The following is a 25,934-nucleotide window of genomic DNA, read 5'->3' as shown; positions in this document are numbered from 1 at the left end:
AGCGGCCGAATTTATTCAAATGGACTTTATGTACATTTTCTTCTTTCGATTCTTTATAGTTTTTGGTGCAAAACTAGCATAATTTTTCCAACTTAATACTTATTAGGATCCTAATTTTAAATTCTAAAAAGCAACAAAAAATACTTTAAAGAATAATTTTAGTAGTTTTTCTAAAATATGACAACACATTAATAAGATAGGAACATTTTCAGGTAGAATTCAACAAGCTTGAAATTTAAAACCTTGGTCAAAATGCAAACAAAATTATTAATTCATGAGAACACGAACGATCAGAAATGCGATTTTACAAAAAAAATCGTTAAACTTTTCAAAATTTCGAATATTAAACACTTATTGAGATATTCAAGAAGGTGCTTATAATAATCTTATTGAATTTGAAATGAAGACCGAAAAATTTGAAACAGTTTATTCTAGAAGCAAGAATTTTGTATCTCTTATTTTAGTTAAATTGTAAAGTCCATTTGAATAAATTTGGCTTCTAGCTCTAACGCAGTACTCTATAAACCGAAATTGTCACTTTGACAGATTCGAGTGGCCCTAAAAAGTTTTCTGCAGTGATCCTGTTTGATGCATTGGAAATTTTTGGATTTTAGGAAATTCGCGTAACATCACTTATTACTTCAACAAATGATAGTTATTTCTAACGCAAAGACAATAAACCAATAATAATTTTTGACGAATACATTTCACCCAGGTCAGCCCAGGTTTAACTACTATTTTTTGCCACTTGAATCTGTCAGTCTGACAATTTTGGTCCATAGCGAGTTAGAGCTAGCGGCCAAATTTATTCAAATGGACTTTATAAGAAAATATTTTGCTGGTGTTGTCGCGGTGATGAAGGAACATGTTGTAAACTAGTAACAACTACAAGTTTTCAGAATAATTTTCACACTTGTTCTTGCGGATGGTCCTTAGCATAACTGGAAAATTAATAAAATGCAACTAATCGAGTTGGAAGTTAATATTACATAAGAGGCGCCATTAAAGTCACATATAACCTGCATTTGTCATAACTCTTGCTCCCTCTTACTTACAAATAAGTGTAAGTCAAACTTTATCAAAACATAAACTGGTTTGGTCCATCAAGCTAAGAAGGAACTCGAACCCTTTACCTGCAGACATTGCGTGAATAGGTTTCTGTACAGCAGAAGCCATTAAGAATTTGACTCTCTGGTATAATTTGCAACACGTAAGTTCGGATTAACGCCCGGATCGCCAGTGAAACAGACGAACATCGGAGGATGCATTGCCTACTTTACGAGCTGATCGCTAAATTACAGCGCGAACCCTGGGAACCTGGCTCTCGTAATTAGACACTCGAGATTTTTTCTCTCTCGTATTGAAAATGGAGAAATTAATAACGCCGTCCGTTCGAACGCAACGCCATAAATCGATGATTAATATTGGTTAATTATTAGAAAATACCATCTGAAGAAGTTACGTGGCGTGTCGCGATTATCACTGATTTACATACAAGGAGGTTTGAGGAAATATATCTCACCTAGAGTTTTTCTAATCTGTATCACGTTTCCGGCATGATATGCGAAACTAAATACTTTGTCTGCTCTTTTTTGTCATTTACACCTTTGATTATATTAAAATTTGCTTTGAGAATGGAGTCGTTAAACTTGTGACCTTTTCTAATTCCACCGTCAATCCTATTTTCGACTTTCTATCGAGGTTCGCACGGTGCGGACCAATAAACAATTTTAGTTGTGGCGAATAACATGTCGTGTGTTTTTTTAACAAACACAAATCTGCACATGTTGCTGGCAGTCAAGCAGAAAACAACTTCCACAAGCTGTGTCTCCGTTTAAGATATATAATTTTAGGCGTTGCAGTCAATGGTGAAGAACGAAGACATAACAGTAGCCGTCCGACAACAGAAAATGCAGAAAATAGTAGCGTACCAAAATGGAGCAAATCCATTACCGGCTTCCGTCTTTTTGATTGAAGGTGTAATTTAGACGCACGGTTCCATTCTTCGTTCAAGAATTTTAATACTACAATAGGTAGCTCGTTGCCTTCAAGCAGTAATAAAATAGGTCTTATTCTCTTATTAGTGTTAAAATTAGAAATTAATGAATCATTAATAGTTAGTAAGGTAGAACCGCACGGGGCCAGATATAGTATTGTTTCTGAAAATTATGCAAAGTGGCTGCGACACATAATAGTTATTTATATACACAAAGTTAGAGATTATTAAGAACAATAGTAGATTTACAATTTTAACGAAGCATAAAAATGTCGAATTAAACTAAGCATGGAATGTAAGTGAATAGGAAATTAAATTGTACACATGTAGCACAGAAGAAAACCGATTTAAAAACAGTCTATAGATAAACTTTTGTCCTTTTGAAATACGTTGCACAATAAATAAGTTTCAAATCTTTAAATTGCTGTACTTTTTGCTCTGTTTGTTTTTTTTTTGGTAAATTTTGGCACGTTTTGATTTAAAATAATAGGAGTAGTAAATATTTTAAATTTGGCGCCTACAAAAAATTCTCTGCAGAAAAAATGTTCACAACAACCAGAATGTTTGGTGTTTTAATTTAACTTTTTTATTCATTTTGGTTAATCCGATAAGTAATATGCTTGTTCACATTTGTCCTGTCAGTTACAAATCGCTAAAAGTGCCGAAGCCGCTCCAAAAAGACCCTCGTTAAGTCAATGTCAGGGTGTTCCTATACACATCGTGATTCGCAACAATCTTGATTGATCTGAGAACGACTCGTATTATGAGTAACGGTTTTAATAGCAGTATACACAAGGTAGACCATGTCATGATCTGTAAAAAATTCTGGATAGAGGCGGGCCACGTCAAAAAATAACAGTCGCGTTCGCTACACCACATTTAACATGTCTCAAGTCATCCTCTAGTTTATGCGTCTGTGTAACCACTACTTAAAAAAAAGCAGATAATGTGAAGTGCATTAAAGTCGATAACATCAATACAGTTTTAATCGATTATGCGTGAACAAATACACGGGGAGCATCAAACATGTAATTATATTGACTTGTTTAAAAGCCATCACAAATGGACGTTATTAAGAAGATGCTATCCTTAATCACTATAATTTGCGGTCGAAACAATTAAAACGATTTTTATATGATAATTACGGTGCTGCCGTCACGATTTGGGACCAAAATACAGTACGGTACAACAAATCACGGGCCACCTGTTACGTCATGGTGAATCCTTTCGCAAGATGGAGATGTATGAAAACAGGATGCGACACCTCGGGAAATTGGAAAATAAATTAGAGGAAACTAAACACCTTTAATGGATGTTGATGGTAATAAATAACTTGGAGTGAAAGTGTCCAAGAAAAATTATGCGTACGGTTCTGTAATTAATCGTTTAAATAACGGTTTTAAATTAAAATTAAGCCATAATTTTCCGACTGACAAAATCGGTGTGGGCCAGGTGGGTTTCAGGGTAAGAAGGCGCGACTTCCTGGCGCTTTGGTCACTAAATAAATCAAATTTTTCAAAATTCATTTACTTTAGGTAATAAATTTTCCCAAAAATCAATTTCGGTATGCTGAAAACATTCATCATTTGGATGGATTACACGGTTTGGTGGCAGGAATTTGGCACCAAATTTATTAAGTCGACGTACAAAGTTTTAACTTCTTATTTAAATAAGTTGTTGATATTTCACAGCGGAACCTAAAATCAATCAAAGCGAAAAAGACCACTTCTTGCAGGTTTCAGGCCATCCATTATTCATGATCAATTTCCTTACAAGTTTGCTCTATTAATTAAAGCAAACGCATAAACGGCGACATTTTTAGTTAACAAAAAACGCTAACTGTAAATCCCCGTGTTTCTTAAATTCTCGAGACGACAATGATGGATGATCCGCCGATATCAAAATAGCGCTTTGATTCTGTCAGAGAAAGTTGAGGAAAAATTTTAAATTGCAGTCAAAAAATCCAAATGTTTCATTAGTGCCATGGGAATTCGAAATTGACAATGACTTTCCAATAACAGTTTAGTGACAATAGCCCATAAACTACATTAGCTATGGGCGATCAATTCATTTGCAGATTACCTCAATTATGGGAAAGTAGGCAAATCGTGGGTGGCTTCATCTCATTCAGCATTCCCAACCCTATTACAAAGAATCCTGTGATTCATCGCCCAACAATTCTTAATTTATTGTTGATTAATACCGTGAGGAAAATTAAATAAATTAGAAATTTAAGATCTTTACCTGCAAAATTAATAGCACCACACAGGAATATAATAAAAAGATGCTGAATGTAAAACGGGTTGTTATGATTTATAACGTCAATAATTTCTCAAAGTCCAAACAAATTTTGAATGTTATTAATTTTAGTTAATTACTGTTTAATTTATGAACCGCTGGTCAACTTTCCAACAGCAAAAGTTCGAGTTATTTATGAATTTTTGTTGCGTTATTTGAAAGTTCAGTGTTTAGATCGATGACAGCTAGTATATGATTGACCGGATCGAATTAATAATTTTGAAGGGGACGGCTGGAACCGGATTATGGAAAATGACAAATCTATTTGAATTCTGATCCGTTATTCATTCGGCGGCGCAAACGTGGACACAAAGAAAAAAGTTCTGTAGCTGTTGATAGCCGAACTTTGAAGATCTTGTTTCTGATTTTTTTTTACATATTTCCATTTTTGATATGCCACGAATGGTTTCACCTTCGCATTTTTAAAACGTTATCGCTAATTAATTTACCATTAATTGGCAATTAGGAGTCAGATTGCATATGTGCATTGGTCACATATATTTATTGGCTATTTTCATTACTTCTCGTCAGTTCATTGTGCAGTTAAGTTCTCAAGCGATTTTTTCTGTTCTTTATGCTTTATTTTAATCATTATGCCATAAACAGTCCTTATAAGTATCCGACTAATAGACCCGTTCTTTGAAATTTTGAATTAAATGTCATATGTGGGAATACTTTCTGATAGTTCATGAAAATTCATGTCGACAATTAATACCGCAATGAAATGTCGAATCCAACTTAAATTAAGTAGTTTCTAAGCAATCCTGTCAGTTTGAAGCAATAATTTAAACTGAAATTACACTCTCGTTGCCTTGTTCTTTTACAAGGTGCACGTTTTATCGAGACTATTGTTCCAGGTTGATCATTTCTACATGGCGATATATTATTTATGTGAATATAATCCTTTGTTATGAGACATTTCCCATTACCGTGAGATCAAATACCTAAGAAAATTATTGCAACAATAAAAGATCATGTCCGTCCATAAATAACTGATTCTATTAATAAAAGTTATTTAGTTACGCCGTAACAAGAAAAAATGAAATCATCTATAAACAACCACGTTTTGTAATTAATTTTGTACTTCTTCAGCAACAAATCGCCGCTATTATGTAACGCGATTAAATTTTCGCCATAAAGCAGTCGGAAGTGCTCTTATAAGACACGTCGCTAGTTCCACTTGTGCCATTATGGCGTGACAATATCCTTTGAAACCGTTTAATAGCAGCACAATCGCCCGATCGGACAAAAGCCGAATAAAGTGAATAAGTAGCTCGGAAGAAATGATTTAAAGTGATAATTGTCCACTTCCGACAAGGATACAATACCAGAAATAAAATTTCATCACTGACGGAACTAATCAATGCGGACGACGCGACGCTCTGAAGATGGCCATTTTCAATTGTTTATGGTAAAGGTCCCATAGACTCACCTCGAGGCCGTTGGGCACGCTTTAGTATTATGTACACAGGTGCATCGCTCTAGTGTGTAAACACGCTCGGCTTTCCCTTGCTGGTCATGAGAATTTCGTTTCGCGTGTACTGCATATTTGAAAGTCATTTTTCTACATAACAAATGGATGCACCGAAGGCATTCATTGTTGGCAATCGTAAATATGCCGGCTTTGGTCGCGGCATCAAGATAAATGCAGAGACTACGAAAAAATCGTAAAAATGCGGGACAAGTAGAGAACAGAATGCGGAAAAGGGAAGATACGGCTTCCTGTGATGAGAGTAGTACCGGAAGGAATCCGAGATTGCATGTACAAACGAGGGGCGATAAAGAAATTTGAATAGGGGATCGAAATTTCTAAAAATCGAATGAAACACTTTCTTTTTCATTTTCCCTTCAACCGCATTAAATGCAATTTTCCAACATTGCTCAACTGTCCGGAATGTTTCAGCACAATCAGCGTTCACCGGATCGATTTAATGTCATTTGTTCCGTTTCTTATTGCTACTTTTCCTCTTCGCGTAGCATTGTTCATTTGGCGACAACGGCGGATTATTACGCTAATAATAATTATGAGGCTGCATAAATGGACTATTTGATGTCGTGAGACCCTTGCCCACATTGACATCCCATTGAATAACTCGACAATGTTACGAAATGCTAGGCGTGTATTAAATACCGTACTTTCTTCTTTGAAGATGCTCGATTTTTTGCAACACGAACAATGCTGTGTTTTTCCAGGAAACAACTAATTTACTTTCCAATTTGAAGTAAAACTTCAACTTTGGTTTGGATAACACATGTTTATGAATTTATTTTTGAATAAAAACGTTCACCGTTATTTCAATAGCTCTATAAATCAAGATCATGTGTAGATTACACGAGCAATAATTCCAAGGATATTATTTATTTTCAAAGAAAGGTGTGACATTCGAGATATTTAATTAATAACAGCTAATTACACATTCTATGCAGTTACTGAAAGATTCCATTCGAGAAGGTATTTTTTCATGTTTCCCGCCTGACTATCATCAAGCAATTTATTCATCGCTTACACAATTGAAGAAAGGACACCAACCCAAGTATCAATTATGTAAGCACAGGATTGACTCTATACTATGAAATAGACTAAACAATGTTAAATTCACTCATTCTCATTAGGCGATTTCAACACTTCAACGAAAAATGCAAGAGATTGGAAATTGTTCTGAGCTCAAACTTGATTGATGTCTGTGTTAGCTATGTGAAAAAATTCGAAAAGAAATAATTAAAAATTTCTAGTAATTATCCGCCACAATAAAGTAATAAGCATCACCAATAGCAGTGGAAATTAAAAGTTAATCACACTCCAAGAACAATGAACTCGAAAAGAAAAGCCATTAGACGCGAAAAAAGGATTACCAACAACGTCAAACTGAGCCTTAAAACCTGAGGATGTTTTGCAGAAACGGGCAACCGAAGAAACAATTCAAATTTTCTCCAACAATTAACTTAATGAGTTACTGACAATTATTCTGTGTGACTTTTTTAATATCCAATAAACTGGTTGATATTCCCACGGATACTTTTCCTGATACAAAAAATTCCTATGCAAATGAAACACGAAGATTAATGAATAATCGACAAGAAAGGTACACTTTTAATTATTCTAAGCGAACAAATAGCTATTTTATCCCACTGTTCTACATATCCGACAAAACCTCCATTTAATTAACCGTATTATCATAGTTGGGAGCATCAATTTTACAAAAATGGATTTGATTGTTGCAAACAAATTCATTTCACGAGTCCTTTGTGCACCATGAAATAAGTAATAAACAGATATTTCCAGTCCTCTTTCTAGACCTCCAGCACGAAATCTGTTCTCGTACCGCGCAAGTGGCTTCAATGTGATCAATTCATTTCGATTTTTTTCGTGTGTTATTTTTTTCATGGTGGTCTTACAAAACGATGTCGGTGAACTCGATTATTGTGTGATATTTCACGTGGAATAAATGCGGCGACGTTGGATTGCCACCGATAAGTACGAGAGGCGCTCCGGGTACGTGCAGAAATCACAAAGAAATCGTCTGGCGTTCTCAGGCACGGACATTATCCGTTAAATTGAATACATTCCTTCACGGACGAAGAGACGGTGGCACATCGCCACCTTACCATTTATTATATCGACAACCAAAAAGAAAAAATCTGGGAAAGGGCTACTGCAAGATGCGTATTTTTCGGTTATCCATTTGGCTGTATCTTCCTAATGTGTTAGAAAATTATGGACTCTCTGCCACTTAAGCTGACATAAATATTCATGTTGGCTGCAAATGTGCACGACCATCCATCTACTTCAAAGCATCATTCGCAGCGATTTGACGTTTTGACGTATTTGACGATAAAGATTGAAAATGGAAACGGTGATGCTTATTATAATTTTTTACCAGTCAGTGCAATCTGAGGAATTAGTGTGAAAAATTAGTTAAAAATGTTCTAATGAGCAGCTAATTGTTAAACGTTGAATGGACCGTTAATAGACGTTACACTTCACAAGACACGATGTATAATTTTACGATTAGACCCCTACAGCTTGATAAATTGGATGAGATGCCACTTAGAGCCGTGCGAATTTTTGGAACCGACACCAAAAAATCAAATTGCATTCCGCGCGAGGCGAGACTTTTTCTAGTTTGCAATCGCTTTCGTGGAAAGAAAAACTGGAGGATTTAAAGCGTAACTTGGTAATCGGAGAACATCCTTGAGACTTAAACATGCACAAGAGATAATCATTTCAGCCGGAAACAATAAAACACCGAAACCACTAGTTTGTAGATTAGAAATCTGAGCGACTTTGTCAGACATTTATTTGCTGGTTTTTCACGAGTGAGCGGCTAATGAGGAGGTTTTGGTGTGCAAGGCCACGACTTGGGCATTAAAATTGCAATTATCAGGAGTGTATAGCAATGAGGGTAATTTCCATGTCTAATCACGCTGAGTTGAAAGAGACGATATTTCATTGCTGGTATTATTTAGACAATATAACTCATTTTTTTTGTTTGTTGCAGAGATCCTTCACTCTCATTCTTCAGGCTGTGGACCACAATAACTTTACAATACCTGGTAAGTATAGCATAACATGAATATTCCATCAGTGGGCGTTTTAACACCCATCACTGGATCATCCTCTATCAGAAGGTGTGCGAGTGCATGTTGACTTATTCAAGAATCTGCCCACACAGACTCACACTTTCTACGAGTGTTCGAGTGATGTTTTCCCAATAAAACTAATTAACCTACTGGGTGCTGACACTTGTGCTACCTCAAACAAAACATCTTCAAGTGGTTGTTACAAACGACCACGCACCGTTTTAATTTGTTTGGTACAACTTGAAACGGGCACTTGTCAACCGAAAAGCGAAGCGTCAAGAGGAATACCACTTGTGTATAGTTCATCATACTCCCTATTGCTCAACCTGGAATTGAATTCGCGCGAGAACCTGCAATGCTCATTGTTTGCATCATTACATGGCAAATCAGACTAATAGCAGCTTTCGCAATCGATAATTTCGTCGTCGATTGAATAAATCCACCCACCACCAGCGGGTAGCACATGATTCACACACAGTAGGTCTTGTTTACAACACTTCATGAATGAACAACATCGTTTACACGATTGTCCCGGGGGTGTGCGAGATTGTTGTGGCGTGGGCAGTCTTCCGATTCAATCACGAACGTCTTTAGGCAAGGACGATGGTCGACACCACTGATGCCCGTTCATTCCTCTTCATCAATTTTCTTTTTCTCTTTCCAGCTACTAACGACATTATTGAAGAAGCCACCTATTCGGGTATCATCGATCCGAGCGCAGAATGGCACACCCTGAACCACAGGGGGCCTAAGGCACGGCTCACCTACAGGGTGCGCGTCAAATGTGATAGTCATTACTACAATGCCACCTGTACCAAGTTCTGTAGGCCAAGAAATGACAAATTCGGGCATTATATCTGTGACTCCAATGGGGACAAGGAATGCATACAGGGCTGGAAGGGCGCCACCTGCGATTTCGGTTTGTATCCAACGATTGACTGAAAAAAATATTGTATGGAACTCGTTTTCTCCACTTCTCAATTTCTTCCTCCTTCTGAATGGAAAATAAGAAAATGTGTTTGTTCCAGCTGTATGCAAGCCAGGCTGTCATCCGGTCCACGGCAAATGTGATAATCCCGGCGAATGCAAGTTAGTATAACTTTATTCTATTCTCTACAAACAAGGCTCATTTCCGTCATATCAATCTTCTGCAATCTCCATTGGAAACCGTAATTAAAAAGTGTATAAGGAAGAGTTTGAGCTGGAAAAAAGTCTCGAACAAATCCCGTGATGGCGTGGTTTCCTCAACTCCTGACTTTCTCACGTACCCATCAAATTCCATACCTAAAACCGATTTATTTCTTCAATAATTGACGTATCTTCTTTATGTTAGATACAATTTATCCGACAATTGATATAATTTAATCTTGCAGAATCGCTTTTTCCGCAAAGTGCAATAAATAAGATATCGAAGTAAGTTACGTGATGACGTGATTCTCGTCTCAATTACTTCCTCTATCAAGTTATAACGTTCTGCATTTAATTAAGAGGAAACGCGGAGTTTTAAACGAAAGTTAAACGTTTCAACCTAGTTTGGAGATGAGCTAATTTTAAGTGCTTGGGTTTTCGCAATTTCGGACTCGTTTGTGTAACCAGAACACGAGACTCGTTTAGTAAATATAATTGCTTTTGGTGCAAATTGAATTGGGATCGCGACGTTAAAATATCGGCATTTAATAATTACATGGTGGAGCCACTTGGCCTAAAGGCAAGTCTACACGTTACATTTTTTTCCAGTACACCTTTATCATTCTGTCGGTACTGCAGTTACGGCTTTGTTTTTATTACCAACTAAACGAAAATTGCACTTGATGAATAGTGTTTGCGCCCAGGTCATTCATTCCATTAAAGCGTTTCGTAACTGTGCATTTTTTCAGGGTCCTTTTATAAATCTGATACGAATTTAATTGTCGGTTATTATAAACGATTATATTTCGTTGTTATTGATGCCAGATATCTTAAGATTATATATTAACTTCTGTTGTATTAGCAGAGCTACGCCTACTGCTTTCTTTCGTAATTAATGCCACAGTGGATGGGTTCCTCACGGTTTTCGATAAAATCTAAATACCAACCACGAGAACAACCATACGCAGAACCTCCCCATTTTTTCGAATAAAGACCACAGGTCAAACACCATCAGCTCTTGAACCTTTATCTGCTACCAATTTCTTCCTTCAAAAACCAAAAGAAATAAAGCGTTGGCGTTCTAGCCTATCGTTGAAGTCTCCGGTGTTTCAGTTACGGTCACCGGCTTCGTCGCAATCAGCGTGGAATTCTCAGCTCTTTCAGGGCAAAGCACACAAAATGAGTTGGTTTTTTCGTCGTTGTAGCATATTTATACTTCCGTCGGGACGTGCATTATGGTGTTAATAACATTGTTAGAAATGTGTTGGAGGTGCAAATTTGTCACGGCTCGTACCACAATAAAACAGAGCAATCATTGTATTGTGTGTCGAACGGAAAAGCCACGACGCCTTCCAAGAAATCATGGTAAAAAGCGAGATTTCTGTTGCGCAACTTACATGTATTTACACGCTTTTAAAAATTTGACACGGATTTTATCGTGTTTCAGTTGCCGGCCAGGATGGAGAGGAGAATTCTGCGATCAGTGCGAGCCGTATCCGGGATGCAAACATGGATATTGTAATGGCTCGTCGTGGCAGTGCATTTGTGATACCAACTGGGGAGGAATCCTCTGCGACCAAGGTAACAAAAAAAAAGAAAAGGTGATCTAAATCCTCTCCGAAAATTTGACACAAAAAAAAGAAAGAATAACAGGAAAATTTTATGTTTTTTATTTTTTCTTTCTGAATTCCGTTTCTTTAATTTTTACGGTTATTTTACAATTAATGAAATTCCCATAAATTGCTTTGGTTTCTCTTTTCTTCTGCCAAGATTTGTAAATCATTCAAAATTTTACTTTTTCTTTAACTTTTTTTTCTCAGTTGTCAAATGTAAAGCATTCACCTCACTTTTTTTGTTTAGTTTTTGCTATTTTCTAGTTTCCCAAATTTTTCCTCGCTTTCTAATTTCCCTCGATCCTTCAGATCTTGGGAAACAATTACACTTGGGCCAAAAAAATTGTCTTTTCTCCCTTGGCATATACAGTATGTCCCCGGATTGAGTTCACAAGAGGAAAAAAAACGTTATTTTTCATTTTACAAAAAAATGACAGGAATAATATTTTTTGCTTCATTTAAAATAAATAAATCTTCAATTAAAACTTTAATATTATGAAGCTGTGTTCTTAAAATCCAAACAAACAAAAAATAACGAAGAAATTTTTTATTTTTAATTTTGCAAAAAATGTCAAAAGAATGAAATTTGTTCTTTAACTTAAACCAATTTCCACTATTTGATTGACCCATTACCTGTTTTAGCACATAGTTCAATTCTAACTCGTAATTCTTTAATTATTGTTAAGGATGCAATTGCATTTTTTTTCCAATTTTTTAATACTTACACATTATTGGGTAAATTTTTCTTTAATCTTTAACGCACTATTTGATATTGTGAATCCACAGCCTGCTATTATTTAAATACGATTACAAAATTTTATAAAAAAAAAATAATGAAAGAATTAATTTTACAGTACAAACTGATAATTTTGAAATTTTAATTGCAGATTTATCTGTTTTGAAATAAGCAAAAAATGTTATTCCTTTGTCATTTTTTTGTAAAATGGAAAATAAACTTTTTTTCCCTCTTGTGAACTCAATCCGGGGACATACTGTACAGAGTGTCCCAGAACTCATGACCCAGAGAGCAAGGGAGGGTGCCGGCAGCAATACAGATGGTAAATTTTAAAACAAAAATTGCTTAAGTTTAATAGTATTCGATAAAGGATAAAAATTTAACAACCAATCCCGGAAGCTTACTCTAGAGATAGAGTAAAATTTCCTAGGCAACGAGAGTGTAATGTTCACCTGACCAATGGACGATAATATGTGTCCATAGTTACCGATTATCAAATTCTGTTCAGCTTCCAGATTGGCTACCGTTTTTTGTCTTCACTCGATTATTTTTTGAGCTAGAAAATTTTTGTTTCGAAATTTTGGTTGAGAATTGTTGCCTTCATAAGCCTTTTTTTTCTGGGTCACGAGTTCTGGGACACCCTGTATTTACTATAATTTTGTAGGAGTAATTAATTTAATTTCTTCTTTATAACGAAGGAAGCACCAATTTTTACCAAAATCCTAAAAGCTTGCTGTGAAGGGTTAGATTTAAAAAAACCAACTGTCTACTAACGAAACACTAAACAACCCTAAATACTCCTCAGAGACTTCAACCCTCTGTGATTCGCTACTGCTACTGTGTTCCCAACACATCTTCACATTCACACTTTTTTTCTTCGATAATGCGGCTTTAATTGGCGCCCCGATTACACTTGTCGAAGGGTTATCTCATAGAAACCCTATTAAAACGTTTTGTTAATTTAATACAGGGGGCTGAAACGACCGCATGATCAAGTGTACCATTGTCCCGAATCACTATCCATAACACCCCTGTTGCTCCACATTTTTTTATAAAGATAGTGATGAATGGACACTGCTCCCTTTAGGACACTTCAGTTTTTTCAGTATTTTATCCACAACAGTTGCACAAGGGCGCATCTGTCGCTTTCTCATTCTAATTTTTTTACAAACATCTCAACACAATGAACGATTATGCGCGGTGAAGTTTATGTTTATTAAGTTGTATGGAAATGACAGATCGTTTGCACGGTACATTAATTTTTTTAGATATTATTCATTGTGTATTATTATATAGGAACCATTATTCTTGCCTTACACGTTTTTAATCGAATTTGTTTTTGTGGGAAGGTGGACCTGAAGGAATCTAGAGAAAAGGAGTGGATTTTTTGAGATTTTGCTATAATAAAGAAACCTGAAAATTCTTGGTTCAAATCCATTGAAGTTGCAAGGTCGCTCATGAGTTTGTTGACCTTTTAATTTGAAAATGAACCAAATATTGGGGACATAGAACGAAGTTCAAAGTTCTTTGTTCCTGAGATGTCGGCTCTCTTTAACAAAAGTCGAGGTCACAACCAACTGGTTTTCAATATCTATGTCTCCAGAGGTCAATTATGCAATTGCAATAAGCATGACCTAAATTTAAACCAAAACAATTTATACTTGTCCTCATCCTATTCTGTCTGGAAACCTGTTCACGAAACGTTAACAACTTGTTTTCTTGACAACTTATTCATTTTTTTAATTTGACATTAACTTTACCATGTTACGACTGATAAAGAGCTGGAATGACGCGTGCAGATAAATACCTTAAAAAGTTCATCAGCACCATAAACGCGGGATTAAATTACCTAAAAATTTTGTAGTATGCTATACATGATAATTTCATCCAGAAAAACTCGCGAAGACTCTCAGGAATTTCATAAATTCACATTAAATTCACCATCGTTGGTTTTGAATAATTGATACAAAAGAGCACCTGGGAAACTGACAGAATTTTCTAATTGTGGTAGACGACCGAAACAATTAATTAACTTCGCTTATTAGAAATGTGACCTCGCCAATTCTGCATGTTAAATCGAGCTCATTTGCGGAAATTCGTTAAATGCTAACCAACGAAAAATTTTAATTGGCTAGACAGGACGCGACTCCTAGAAGTTATTTCCAACAGAACAGTTACGCGAGAATGTAAGATTTATGACACATCTTCCACTCGTTATTATTATTAATTGCAATGATATCGTTTCAAAAGAATGACCTCCAACAATAAAAGTTGCTAACCCACGAAATTAGACAAAAGCTCGCTGACATGCTAAGCCTTTATGGATCTAATCCTTTTTCTTTGGACGTATCCGGTTCAGATTAGAGGACTTTGTGTCCCAAGCACCTGTAAAAGATCCCACGGTGCCTTAAACTGCAGCAGCTCCGTGCATGTGTCCGCGCTCTTTAACAACTTTACATTTTTAACTAAGCTGCTTAAATTAGTTTATCGCTGCTGGCATATTAATGCCTTTATTATGTTAAGCAATAGGAAACAACGTCATTGTGGTGGCGTTTTTAGCACCCAGGCAAAGCGAATGTTGTCGGGACTTGTCCCTTTTTTCTGCAGGCGAGGTCGCTGGACAGTGGTTGAACCGTATTTTGCAAATTTAGATCAATCAATTTCAGCCGTTTCAAAAAGCACTTTTGCTAAAGTTTCTTTTTTTTAAAGCACCAACACCGCAATCCTCCCCTGCATTACAACCGGCAACGTTGCCTAGGGAGATTTTTGGTGAGAAAATAATTGTCAAATTTTTGACATTTCTAAAAATTAGGCAATGTTTCTGTTAAAAACGTTTCTTTTACCCCCTGTTGGACTGCAAATCAAAGGATTAAATAGTGAAAAGACTCGGCACAGCCTGAAAGGCTGTTTTGTGTAATCAAATTGTCAATTAGGCAACTAACCTTTTTCATTTTATCACCAAAACGTCACCATCGACGACGTTGCCGGTTGTAAAGTGGTGAGACAGTGCGGTGTTGGTGGTTTTTAAAAAAAAAACGGACTTTACTCGTGCATGATTTCCAAAGCATTTTGTTATTTGTTATCTTCAATTCTTTCATTCTCCAGTTTACATTCATTTTTATAGGATAGAAGTATTAATTGAAACTTGGCAAAAATTTCAATTTTCAAAGATTTTGAAATATTTTTAAATTCTAAAGATTCTGTTTTTAACCTGAGCGGCATTTGCTGGAGAGACGTAAAATTGTTATACAGTGCGAGATTTGTAAAATGCTTTTTAGCCGCTAAACCATCCAAAACTGAATTAATAATCTTGATCTTGACAAAGTCACTTGCAATTATCGGATCTTTTAATAGATGGTGCCACCAACCAAATTTTTTATTTTGATTTTTAAGGTGTAAATAATCCTTTGGTGTATAATGTTCGTTGTGATAAAGGTTGTTTTTTTTAAACGCCTTTGAGTGGCCAGTGTAATCTCACTTTTTTGCCGCACTGCCAACGCAAAAGTAGGGTTAGGTACTGTAGTAAATCTCGTTACTTTTGGTGTTACTGTGGAGTGCGGGCACTACAGCCTGTAAAGTATGCAACCTCCCACTCTGGAGGATCAACAAACCGTGTCGGTCTATTTAAATACCATTGAATGAGTTGTTTAGATGCAGTAATTATTTTTTTGTATTGTAGTTGGCTTGCAACTTCTTAAAATGTATTGCCTTAATGATAATTTTGATCAGTGAATGGTTAATGTTTAATTTCAGCCAGAATACAAGCTGGTATACTATATTTCAGAATTATTGACATCTCAGTGTGCCTTGGAAATTCAAATTTATGTTGGCAGAATCTTCTAATATAAGCGTATTTAGTGTCATGTCAACTTAGAATCTGATCATCAGATTCTGAAGAGGAACTGGAATTTGAAGCAGAAGAAATCTGTATTATGATGGTAGATTCAAAATCTGATTAAAATATCAATCCATTAGCTTAAAAAAGTAATTTACTTCATAACCTCAAAATGTTACATTGACACTTTTAGAACCAAAATGCTAAAAGTCGTTCACATTGTTAGAGAGAGGCGTTTTACACAGACATGGCCTACCGAGATGTCAATAATTCTGAAATATGTATAGTATATCTCTATTAATTTTTGGTATATTTAGTTAAATTTTGCTAAGTTCTTTTTTAGGGATATTTATATGCAACTTGTAACTTTGCAAAATCCATGACGATACAGCAGATATGGCAAATTCAATCTATTAGCGATTTTTTTAATAAAGATATTTTTTTGTAATTTACTTCGGGTTAGGAATATCTCTAAAAATTAGGTATTATTCTAAGAAAAGTTGCTTAGAATCGAATTTTAAATTTATTTATATCAAATGAGGAGTGTAATGTATTCTGAGCAACTTTTTTTAAAAATCGAAGATGTCCAACACCAAGGAAAAGTTCACTTTATTCAAAAACTCGTGGACAATCTATCATTTTCAAATACTTTCTTCTAAAATTAAGGAAGATAAAAGCTTATTCATTTAAAGTACAAAGCACTGTATTATTTTTTCGTCTAATTTTATTTTAATTTTCATCGTCAACCGACAAACGCCTGTAACTTTTTTTTTGCGATTTTTAAAATATGAAATTTGAAAAGTCGTCATTCGTTGGCGTTTTTGGACCACTAATTGCTCCAAAAGTGTCCTAAAATAAACAATTACTACTCAATGGCAGTATAGATAAGACATATTAAAAGATTGCAACCCAACAATAGTAAAAACACAGTCAAAAATAATTAAATACTCCATCTAAACAACACTTTCAATGGTATTTATACCACAGCTCATTACTATCGATCCACTTATTAGAAAGTTAAGTTGGCAACAGCCCCTAGCAATTTTTATCGGTAACAATTGGCAGTAAAAACGTTTGACCTTGACGCAACTGTGGCATGCGTAGAAGTTAATTGTCTTGCACAACATTGCCAAAACTTGTTAAATCTCTATTAAAAACTTCCTGTTGCAACAAATGTTTAATTAGTTATTGATTAATATACTTAACTTTGACAACGTGTTAACCTAAAAAATCGCTACATTCAATTTTCTCCCTAAACATTTGAAAGCCTGATTTACACCCAAAAATTTTCGAAAATTTACACAGGAGAGTGGACTGATAGCAATGAGCTGTTTATAATAAAGGGCACCGGAAAAATGCCAAAAAAAAGTTTCTTAATTTGCATAACAAGCAAAGTGGCAGTGCCTAAAATATTTGTAATGCCTTCTGCTAAATCGAAGTAGAAAATTGATGTCTACTAATCAATTTTGAGCTGCACGCTCTCTGACGTCCTCCAGGACCTCTCCATTATGCTAATGTCCGCCGTTAATTATTTCTACCATCCAACATGTTATTAAAAGGAAGCCCCGCAACACCAATTTACCTTTCGAAAGCGCACAATTCCCATCGAACCATCAATTCGGTTCAGTCGTCCTGTCAATCACCGAGGTCAAGCTAATTATAATTCCTAAAACAAGCGCTTTTTTCAACTAACTTTTTCATCTTTTCAGATTTAAATTACTGCGGAACCCATGAACCGTGTTTAAATGGGGGCACCTGTGAGAACACGGCCCCTGATAATTACTTGTGCACATGTCCGGAAGGCTTTTCTGGTACGAATTGCGAAGTCGTGGACAATCCATGCGCGCCTCAACCGTGTCTTCATGGAGGAACATGTCTAGAAGCAGGAGGATCTTTCAGCTGCGAGTGTGGGCCTGGATGGACAGGGACGACGTGTAATGTCGGTAAGTAGGGAAAACCCCCCTAAATGAAGGCTAGTTTTTAAACAAACAGTGTTGTTTACGCTGCAACCGCATGTTGTCTATAAATCTTTTAGAGGGTCGAGTGGTTGGTAAAACGTGAAGAAGGGGGCTTTGTGGGCCCCACTTTGACACTTGTTCACCGCTGAAGCCTCTTCGGGCGTTGATTGATGGAAGACAGCCCCTTTCTTTTGTTGAGTTAGTAAATTCCACGATTAGTTCCACTGATTTCACACAATTAAATTTTAATTCCGTCACTTATTCGAGCGTATTAATTAAATTTAACATATTAATCAGATCGTGAGAATCGTACAAATCGTACGGTTATTTAAAAGAAAAAATTTTTGGTTTCTGCAAACCTCGGATTCTTGGCGTCTAACAATATTAATAATGTCGGGTCTATAATTATGGCGTTGGGGATTATTAAGTTACACCTACACACAAATCCAATCAAAGCTACTAAGTAATAAATAGGCGATCGGTTACATGGCACTCGGAAAGAACTTTGAATTTTTCTAGTTCCTAATCACCGACTGGATAATAACATGGGCGTGAAAGTTTATGCACCGTAACGGTGCTTGTTTTGACTTCAGTCATGTTGTCATTGAAGGAAATTTCGGGAATTATAGCCCCAGCATAAGCCACCCATCATTAAACAACATTAATTAAAAAGGTAATCTCCAACTTTCGTCTTTTATGGTCGAATAACGAGCAATAAAGCAATCAGAGCAATGAAGACACACTTTTTATCCTCCTGACGTTTCAGTTTTTATGAATGTTGCGGTTTCATCTTCATTAGATTAACGCGTATTGAAATCACGATTTTCAAAAAAAACGAACGTAATAGACCACAAATTATATGGAAAGTGTGGCCGACCTTTTTGCACAAAGGACAAGAGGTAATGAAAGAGTATTTATTGCGATCCTTCTGGCGCATAAATAGTTTATGTGATCACGAAAAATTCATTGTGGGTCTAAAATATAAATGGCACAATCCAAAATTATAGGTAGCTCAGTTGATATTTCATGACAAACATATATCTTTATAATTACGTATAAATAACCCGAAGGAACTGAACCTCGAGGTTACCAACCAGGCAATTTGTCAGTCGAAATCTCCGAATGGCAAATACACCCGACAAGGAAATGTAGAGTTCGGTTTTTGACTTGGAGTGAAATCACTCACGATTGATTTTTTGAAATTCTATCGGTTCGATAACTGTCGGTTTTATTGGTCGAGTTTTTGCGGTGTTTGGATCACAGATGGAGATGGTGCCAGCATGTGGCCTGTTAAAAGGCAAAATCTTTAATTCGCGACTTAAAAACATCGACGAATAAAAACCTAAGTGAACATGATAAAGCTCAACTGAAGAAGAAGAAGAGAAAGTGAAGAAATAGTCGAGTCGAAGCAGAGTTGTTTTCGTACCACGCCTCTCACGTTGCCATCAAACAACAGACCTGTTATTTTCTGAGAAGTTAAATTAATTGAGTTTTTTTTTCAACCGAGGTAAGCGTTTCTACCGGCAACCATAATGAATCCTCGGGTCGGACTTCTTCAGTAAATGGTAGTTGTCTACTGTTTTTTAAAATTGTTATTTATTAAATTATTTAATTTACTCATCCAAGTTTTTAGAACTTCATTTCTACGTTTCCTCGTACCCTACAATTATACCCAGAAAATGATGGGTATTGGTGTACCAACAAAATGGAATCCTTCGACGTCATGATTTATCATTTTACCAAATGGATTTTAAAATCAAGCCCCAAGGAATGTCATTTTTGGATAAAAGGATAAGCCGCGACATGCTTGATCGCTCGGAATTTTTTCTTGTTGATCGAATTGAACCATCGGATTGACCATCACGAATAGGAAGAGCACATTGAGCATATTCGTGCCGAATAGGTGGCAGCACTGGTGGAATGTGAGGTCAAAGGTGGAGGAGCGCAGCGTTCTGGCGTAATTAAGTCTCCCCGCGATCGGAGCGCTCCCTACAAGTAATAGATATAATAACGGGGCGGGGGAGCGACGTAATTGCCGGGTACGACTCTGATTTATACGGACAGAGAAGTCCATCTTTTTCGCTGCGCAGCACCGGGGGGCGCAACCTTTAATGTCACCTTTCCGCGTACGCGCCCCCTTTCACACAACAAATAAATTCAAAAATGATCACTGACCAAATGGAATTTCCTGTTTATTAATAATTTCCGTCAATAAATCTCCTCTGATGTCTTGACACTTGAATTATTCCCGAAATTGCACAATTTGACCATTATGGGCAATTTTGTTAACAATGATGAATCGCTGCCTTCGCGTATAAAGAGCCCAAGGAGCTCCTGATACGATGAAAAAAGATTTGAGTAATTGCACCTTCATTTGAAACATCTGTTCATATTTTAGACTATCTTATCCAGAATGTATCAGATCTCAATTTTGGACCAGCGCACATTTATTATGGTAAAGAGGCGTGCTCTGGTCCGACACAAAATATGATTCGTTCAAAAATGTATCAAGGACGAGTATCTAAAAGTAAAAGTCAATTTATATGAAATTAAAAATAAGTGTGATCGGCGTCCTGATTTTATCCTTCAAGATTAATTCGGTGCGCTTCTTAGGCGATTGCTTCTGCAGGTGTGACGAAATAATCCGAGAGGCTGTCAATAAATACACTAATTACAGTCGAACAATTTTTGAAAAAATTTCTTGTTACAAGCATTCTGAAAATGGTTTCTAAATAGTATATTATGAAACGCGTTTCATAATGAACATTTTGCCGCACGCACGTTTTTAGTCATAAAGTATTAAGTGCGGCAAAATGCATTATGAACAAGTATCATACGCTATTTTTTCTATTTCGCCTTATTTTAAACGAAAAAACTTGATTTCGAAATCTAGGGAATTTTGGGGTAGTTGGCATTTGCAAAATGTTCGGGAAAAAAATTCCAAGTAGCCAAATCCAATTTCAGTCAGTTTGACGGGTGTGACGTTTTGAGGTTACCGGAGCCCAAGGGAGCCAAGAGAGCGAAGATGTTGATCATGATCATGATGGTTCTCTTGCATCCAAAGAGTTTTTCTCCGATGAATTATCAAGCCAAGTACAACAAGAAATAATAGTGTATTGATCGATTTATCAAGATTTATCAAAACCAAAATCTAAATTGTCAACGTTGACGGCAGGTTGACGGTTTGTCTAATGCAAACCCAAGGAAAATATACCTATGTTCCTGGAAATATTGGCACGGGATTGATCCATTACGATACCGAAATACGCTCAAACGCGTATCGAAATATCTTCATTATGAACGCGAAATAGAAAATAGTACATTATTACACGTATTTCATAAGGCGAGCACGAATGAGTTTTGACCACGACGAGCGCAGCGAGGAGTGGTCAAATAGAATGAGTGCTACAAGTCGTCTTATGAAATGAGTGTAATATACTATTTTTTCTACTTCGCATTGTAAATAAATTTAAAAATTGCATTTGAAAGAAATTATTTTCGATTAGGGATTTTTGACAAGTTAGGTTGGTGACAAAAGAGGTAATGACATTTGTCTAACAAAATTTCAATTCAAATAATTATTGACGTTTTCTGTTTAATTTTGCAAAATTAGGTATTACAACGTTTGCTTTTCTTCTGATTCATTATTCCTAAATTCACATTTTCATGATCATGATGATGATCATCATTGCGGTTTTGATTCAACGTTTAAGTGTCGGCATAATAACAGCCAACATAACCAAAAAAATTACTGTTTTGCGTGCTATAATAAAAACAATTGTTTTTATTGTGAAACGCGTTTGCGTTTCACAATGAAAGTATTGTTAACGCAAAGTAGAAAAAGGTATTTTTTTGCTGAAAAACTATCTAAAAAGTCATTATGCCTACGTCGTCAAAAAAAAAGTTATTAATTTTTTTTATTGTCTTTCGACGAACAAATTATAAAAAATATAGTATATTCTATTTCTTACACATAAAAACGCCAAAAGGCACTTAAACAAATGTTTCACAGATTTATTTTAATAAATGGTTAACTACCTCTTGAATAATGTGTGTATTTCGAGCTCAAATTCACATTGCCGATTTTGAAAGAATTCCGCGCGACAGCTGCTTTTCTCAAACGGCAATGTGAATTTTTGCGCTCTTATTAATGCAAAATAGTTATTTTTTTTAAATTGCTATACAAATGTGTTGAAAATATTTCAGTTGTCATTTAAGATTCAATTCAAATTGAGTTTAAAATTTGTGGAAAAAATGCTGCAAGTTAGTTTCCAAATTCACGACGTCAAAATTAAAATCATCGTTTACACTAAACTACAAACATATTATGTCACAAATGTCAACTATCCTTTTGTTTGCTTTAGATTGTAACAAAAGTCTTTGTAAAATTGTCGCTTTTTCGTTGTTGATTAACGATTTCTAGTATCCAATAAGTAAAACACGCCCGTGTTAATCAAAATTGACCTCCATAGGAATGAACGAAGAGACTTTTGAAAATTTGGTGTAAACGTAGTTTGCAATTATTGTTATTCGTGGTTTTGAAAACTAACTTGACAAAACAGCGTTTTTTCCTAAAATTTTAAACACAGTTAGTATAAGATTAAAAATAAAAATAGATATTTTTATCAGTTATGTTGAAAAGAATTCGAAAGCATTTTCGCAAAAATTAAAAAAATCTTTAAAAATTACACTTCTTAGGCGTCGCGATGTTAAGCAAAAATAGTGATGAAAAAGCAAATTTTTGCGACAGATTGTGGAGCTTGATCAACCATCAGCTTATGCAAAATTACAAAATTTTATCTTTGAAATTAGAGACGATTTTGGGGGTGACCATGAGTGTTCGACGGAAGGCAATAAAAAATTGATTTTTTTTTTGACGCCGTGGACATACAAGGTGTTTATAAATGTTTTTAGCATCAAGGTTGGCTATGAAATGTCAAAGAAATTTGCCGCTCATTACAAATGTGGGTTTCGATTTTTCAATCGACATTTGCAGTTAACCTCAAACATGGAGCAAAGTAAGTTTTGAGAAATAAACTGTTCTAGTTGTGGTTTAAAACCTGAAAATTAAAAACTTGGACACAAAACTGTAACTGAAACGTCATTGACGTAAATAACATTATAAATAATTTTCAAAATATATTCACAATGAAAACAAAGTGGCAAAATACTAGTAGTGTACAACAGGAATTCCAGAGCCACCCTTGATCCTAGAAACATTTATAAACACCTTGTATTATCTTTTTGAGGTATTTTTAGCACAAAATTACCTTTCCGACCATGTTAACAATGTATATGTAACAAAAAGACTGTTCTTCTGTGTTATCAATTTATCACTTGATGGTGTGGATAAAGTTAATATAAAAAATGAAATTCTTTCGAGAAAGAAACTCCCGTTGATGGGAGCCCAGTTATTGGACTTGAAATGAACGATACGCCTGTGTTTTATTTGCGACAAGGCATTTTCCTGCTCACGATGTCAGATTAGATAGTAAAGGAAAAAATAATGAGAGTCGCTGTCTTCTTAACATGATATATAAGTTTCGTGCTTCTCTTCTAGCCAGCAACCGTTGATTTTATAGGAATAGTTGACCTCACTGCAGTTCTTATTGTTTCGATGTTTTATTACAGACATTGATGAATGCGCCTCTGCTCCGTGTCAGAACGGCGGAACGTGCGTCGATCTCCAGGACTCTTTCAAGTGTGATTGCCCACCAGCTTGGGAAGGCAACCTCTGTCAGTTCGGTAAGTGTTCAAGTCCTGTATTGGACAAATTGTTCATATTTGATTGATTTTAGATGCCGATGAATGCTTGACGAACCCTTGCATCAACGCAATCTCTTGCGTGAACTTGGTCGGAGATTATCGCTGCAAATGTCGCGTTGGTTGGACTGGAAAGAACTGCGATCAGAACATCAACGATTGTGTGGGACAATGCCAACATGGCGCCACTTGTATCGATTTGGTCAACGATTACCACTGTGCCTGTCAGCCGGGATACACAGGTCAGTATTAGCAAAAAGATCCCACATTAAAATATCCCGTCTTCACTGAATACAATCGAGCGTTTAACGAATCCTGCTCAACTTTATGATTGTAGATCTTGATCAAAGATAAGTAGATTCGTCAGTAGAGGACATAAAATACAGATCCTCGTTGTGTGCGTCTTAAAACCGTCCAGAAATTCTTCGTGCGAAACGTGGAATAAGAATGTGTCATTAAAATTCATTCTGACGTGTGAATGTTGACGCAGGTTACCGTTGGTTTTGCGCTCACGACGGTTTTGTTGTACAAAATGGAAGAGAGAAAGGAATATTGCCGTGTTGATAAATGCATTTGCATTCGGTGGTGCACGATTTCGTGCAAAATGGACATTATACAATTATTGACACTCCCTTCCGACTACTTCATGTTGGCGTTGGAGGTTTTCAGCGCGTTTATGGGCAATTTTATGCCGATCGGTTCGACTACAAGATTGATGGTTGGAAATGAAGGATCGACCTGACCTCCAATCAATCTTCAAATCTTCATTTCAATTCTATTCACGTTACTTACACGGCGGCATCACAAAAACTGACACTTTATCATGGTTAAAACTTCCTCTTATCCTCATTATGCTTCTACGAGCATTTAATAGAATACTGTTAGTGAAGACACCACGTGATGATTAATCGGACACTGAAGATCGACAACGCGTACTTCTCATTTCCTGTGCCAGCGGACATTCATTTCTATCCGATCTGTCAACGCTTTTGAACTTTCTTCGACCAAAATTCAATACCATCACTATTTGAAACGTTATTCTTGAAAATTTACGGTAAGAAACGACGCAACAACTGTTGCAAATAATCGTAAAGCATGTTCATTTGGAAACCTGAAGACAAGATTTTTAATGGCTTAATATTATATAATGGTATCTCTCTAGATTCATATTTTGTAAAAATGTGGCAATCCCATAAACATTTCCATTTTATTGCCATCAACAACAAAGATTTGCGACCATGGAAAATTACACTGAAGCAAGTGCACATTTTTCACTCTGAAATTTATGCCACTGGAAACGTAAGAAAGTTATGACGCACACTAAAAATGTCAAAACTGTGACGACTCTTTTAGGAATCTTGCCGCCAGAGCTGTTTTTACCCCTTTTTTATCTTCCAGGTCGCGACTGCCGCACCGACATCGACGACTGCGCCTCCAACCCCTGTAAAAACGGCGGCGAATGCGTGGACCAAGTCAACGGATACCGCTGCATTTGTCCTGTGGGATTCACCGGTCACGAATGCGAGGTAAGTCCAAAAGCTCCAAGGTGTTAACTCTGTTCATCCCAAGTACAACCCGTTAATATCCATAATCGCACCAGCTAAATAAACGATAATAACGAGCAGACATTAGAGATAATGACGGACATTTACTCATTTCTCTCGGCGAACAAATCATTTAGTTGGTAATGCAAGCAGCAATGAGAAGAGACGCCTGTGGCGACATTTAACTACATAATTGACCGCCTTTCAATAAAGCCGCGGCCACAATGGAATGACAGCTGCGGGGGCGGCTCGCCACTTGATAACACGTTTTTGAACAGCATTTTTCACGTTTTTTTTCTTTTTGTAGAACGATTACAACCACTGCAGTCCCGATCCGTGCCAAAATGGCGCGTCCTGCTTCAACACCCAAACGGACTACTACTGCCATTGTCCTGAAGGATGGCAAGGGAAGAATTGCAGTCAAAGTAAACTTCTCTGTGACACACCGCCCTGCGATGACGGTAAGGCATTCTTAAGAACTT

General features: G+C 36.2%; 1 protein-coding gene across 1 annotated transcript in view; it reads left to right on the top strand.

Annotated features, from left to right (window-relative positions):
• The window catches only part of Ser (protein serrate), an 87,299-nt gene that overhangs the window by 52,004 nt on the left and 9,361 nt on the right, over positions 1-25,934 (top strand). Inside the window, exons 3-11 of the mRNA XM_088049825.1 lie at positions 8,794-8,848; positions 9,540-9,794; positions 9,904-9,964; positions 11,451-11,584; positions 17,897-18,130; positions 23,777-23,890; positions 23,944-24,150; positions 25,307-25,434; positions 25,760-25,913. Of these exons, the coding sequence (XP_087905951.1) occupies positions 8,794-8,848; positions 9,540-9,794; positions 9,904-9,964; positions 11,451-11,584; positions 17,897-18,130; positions 23,777-23,890; positions 23,944-24,150; positions 25,307-25,434; positions 25,760-25,913 (1,342 nt within the window). The remainder of the gene's footprint in view (positions 1-8,793; positions 8,849-9,539; positions 9,795-9,903; positions 9,965-11,450; positions 11,585-17,896; positions 18,131-23,776; positions 23,891-23,943; positions 24,151-25,306; positions 25,435-25,759; positions 25,914-25,934) is intronic.

Source organism: Gnatocerus cornutus, chromosome 1, assembly GCF_029298725.1.
Source record: "Gnatocerus cornutus isolate USDA-ARS CGAHR chromosome 1, icGnaCorn1.1, whole genome shotgun sequence".
NCBI lineage: Eukaryota > Metazoa > Arthropoda > Insecta > Coleoptera > Tenebrionidae > Gnatocerus > Gnatocerus cornutus.
The sequence above is the reverse complement of the archived record's forward strand: the minus strand, read 5'-3'. Positions and strand labels throughout refer to the sequence as shown.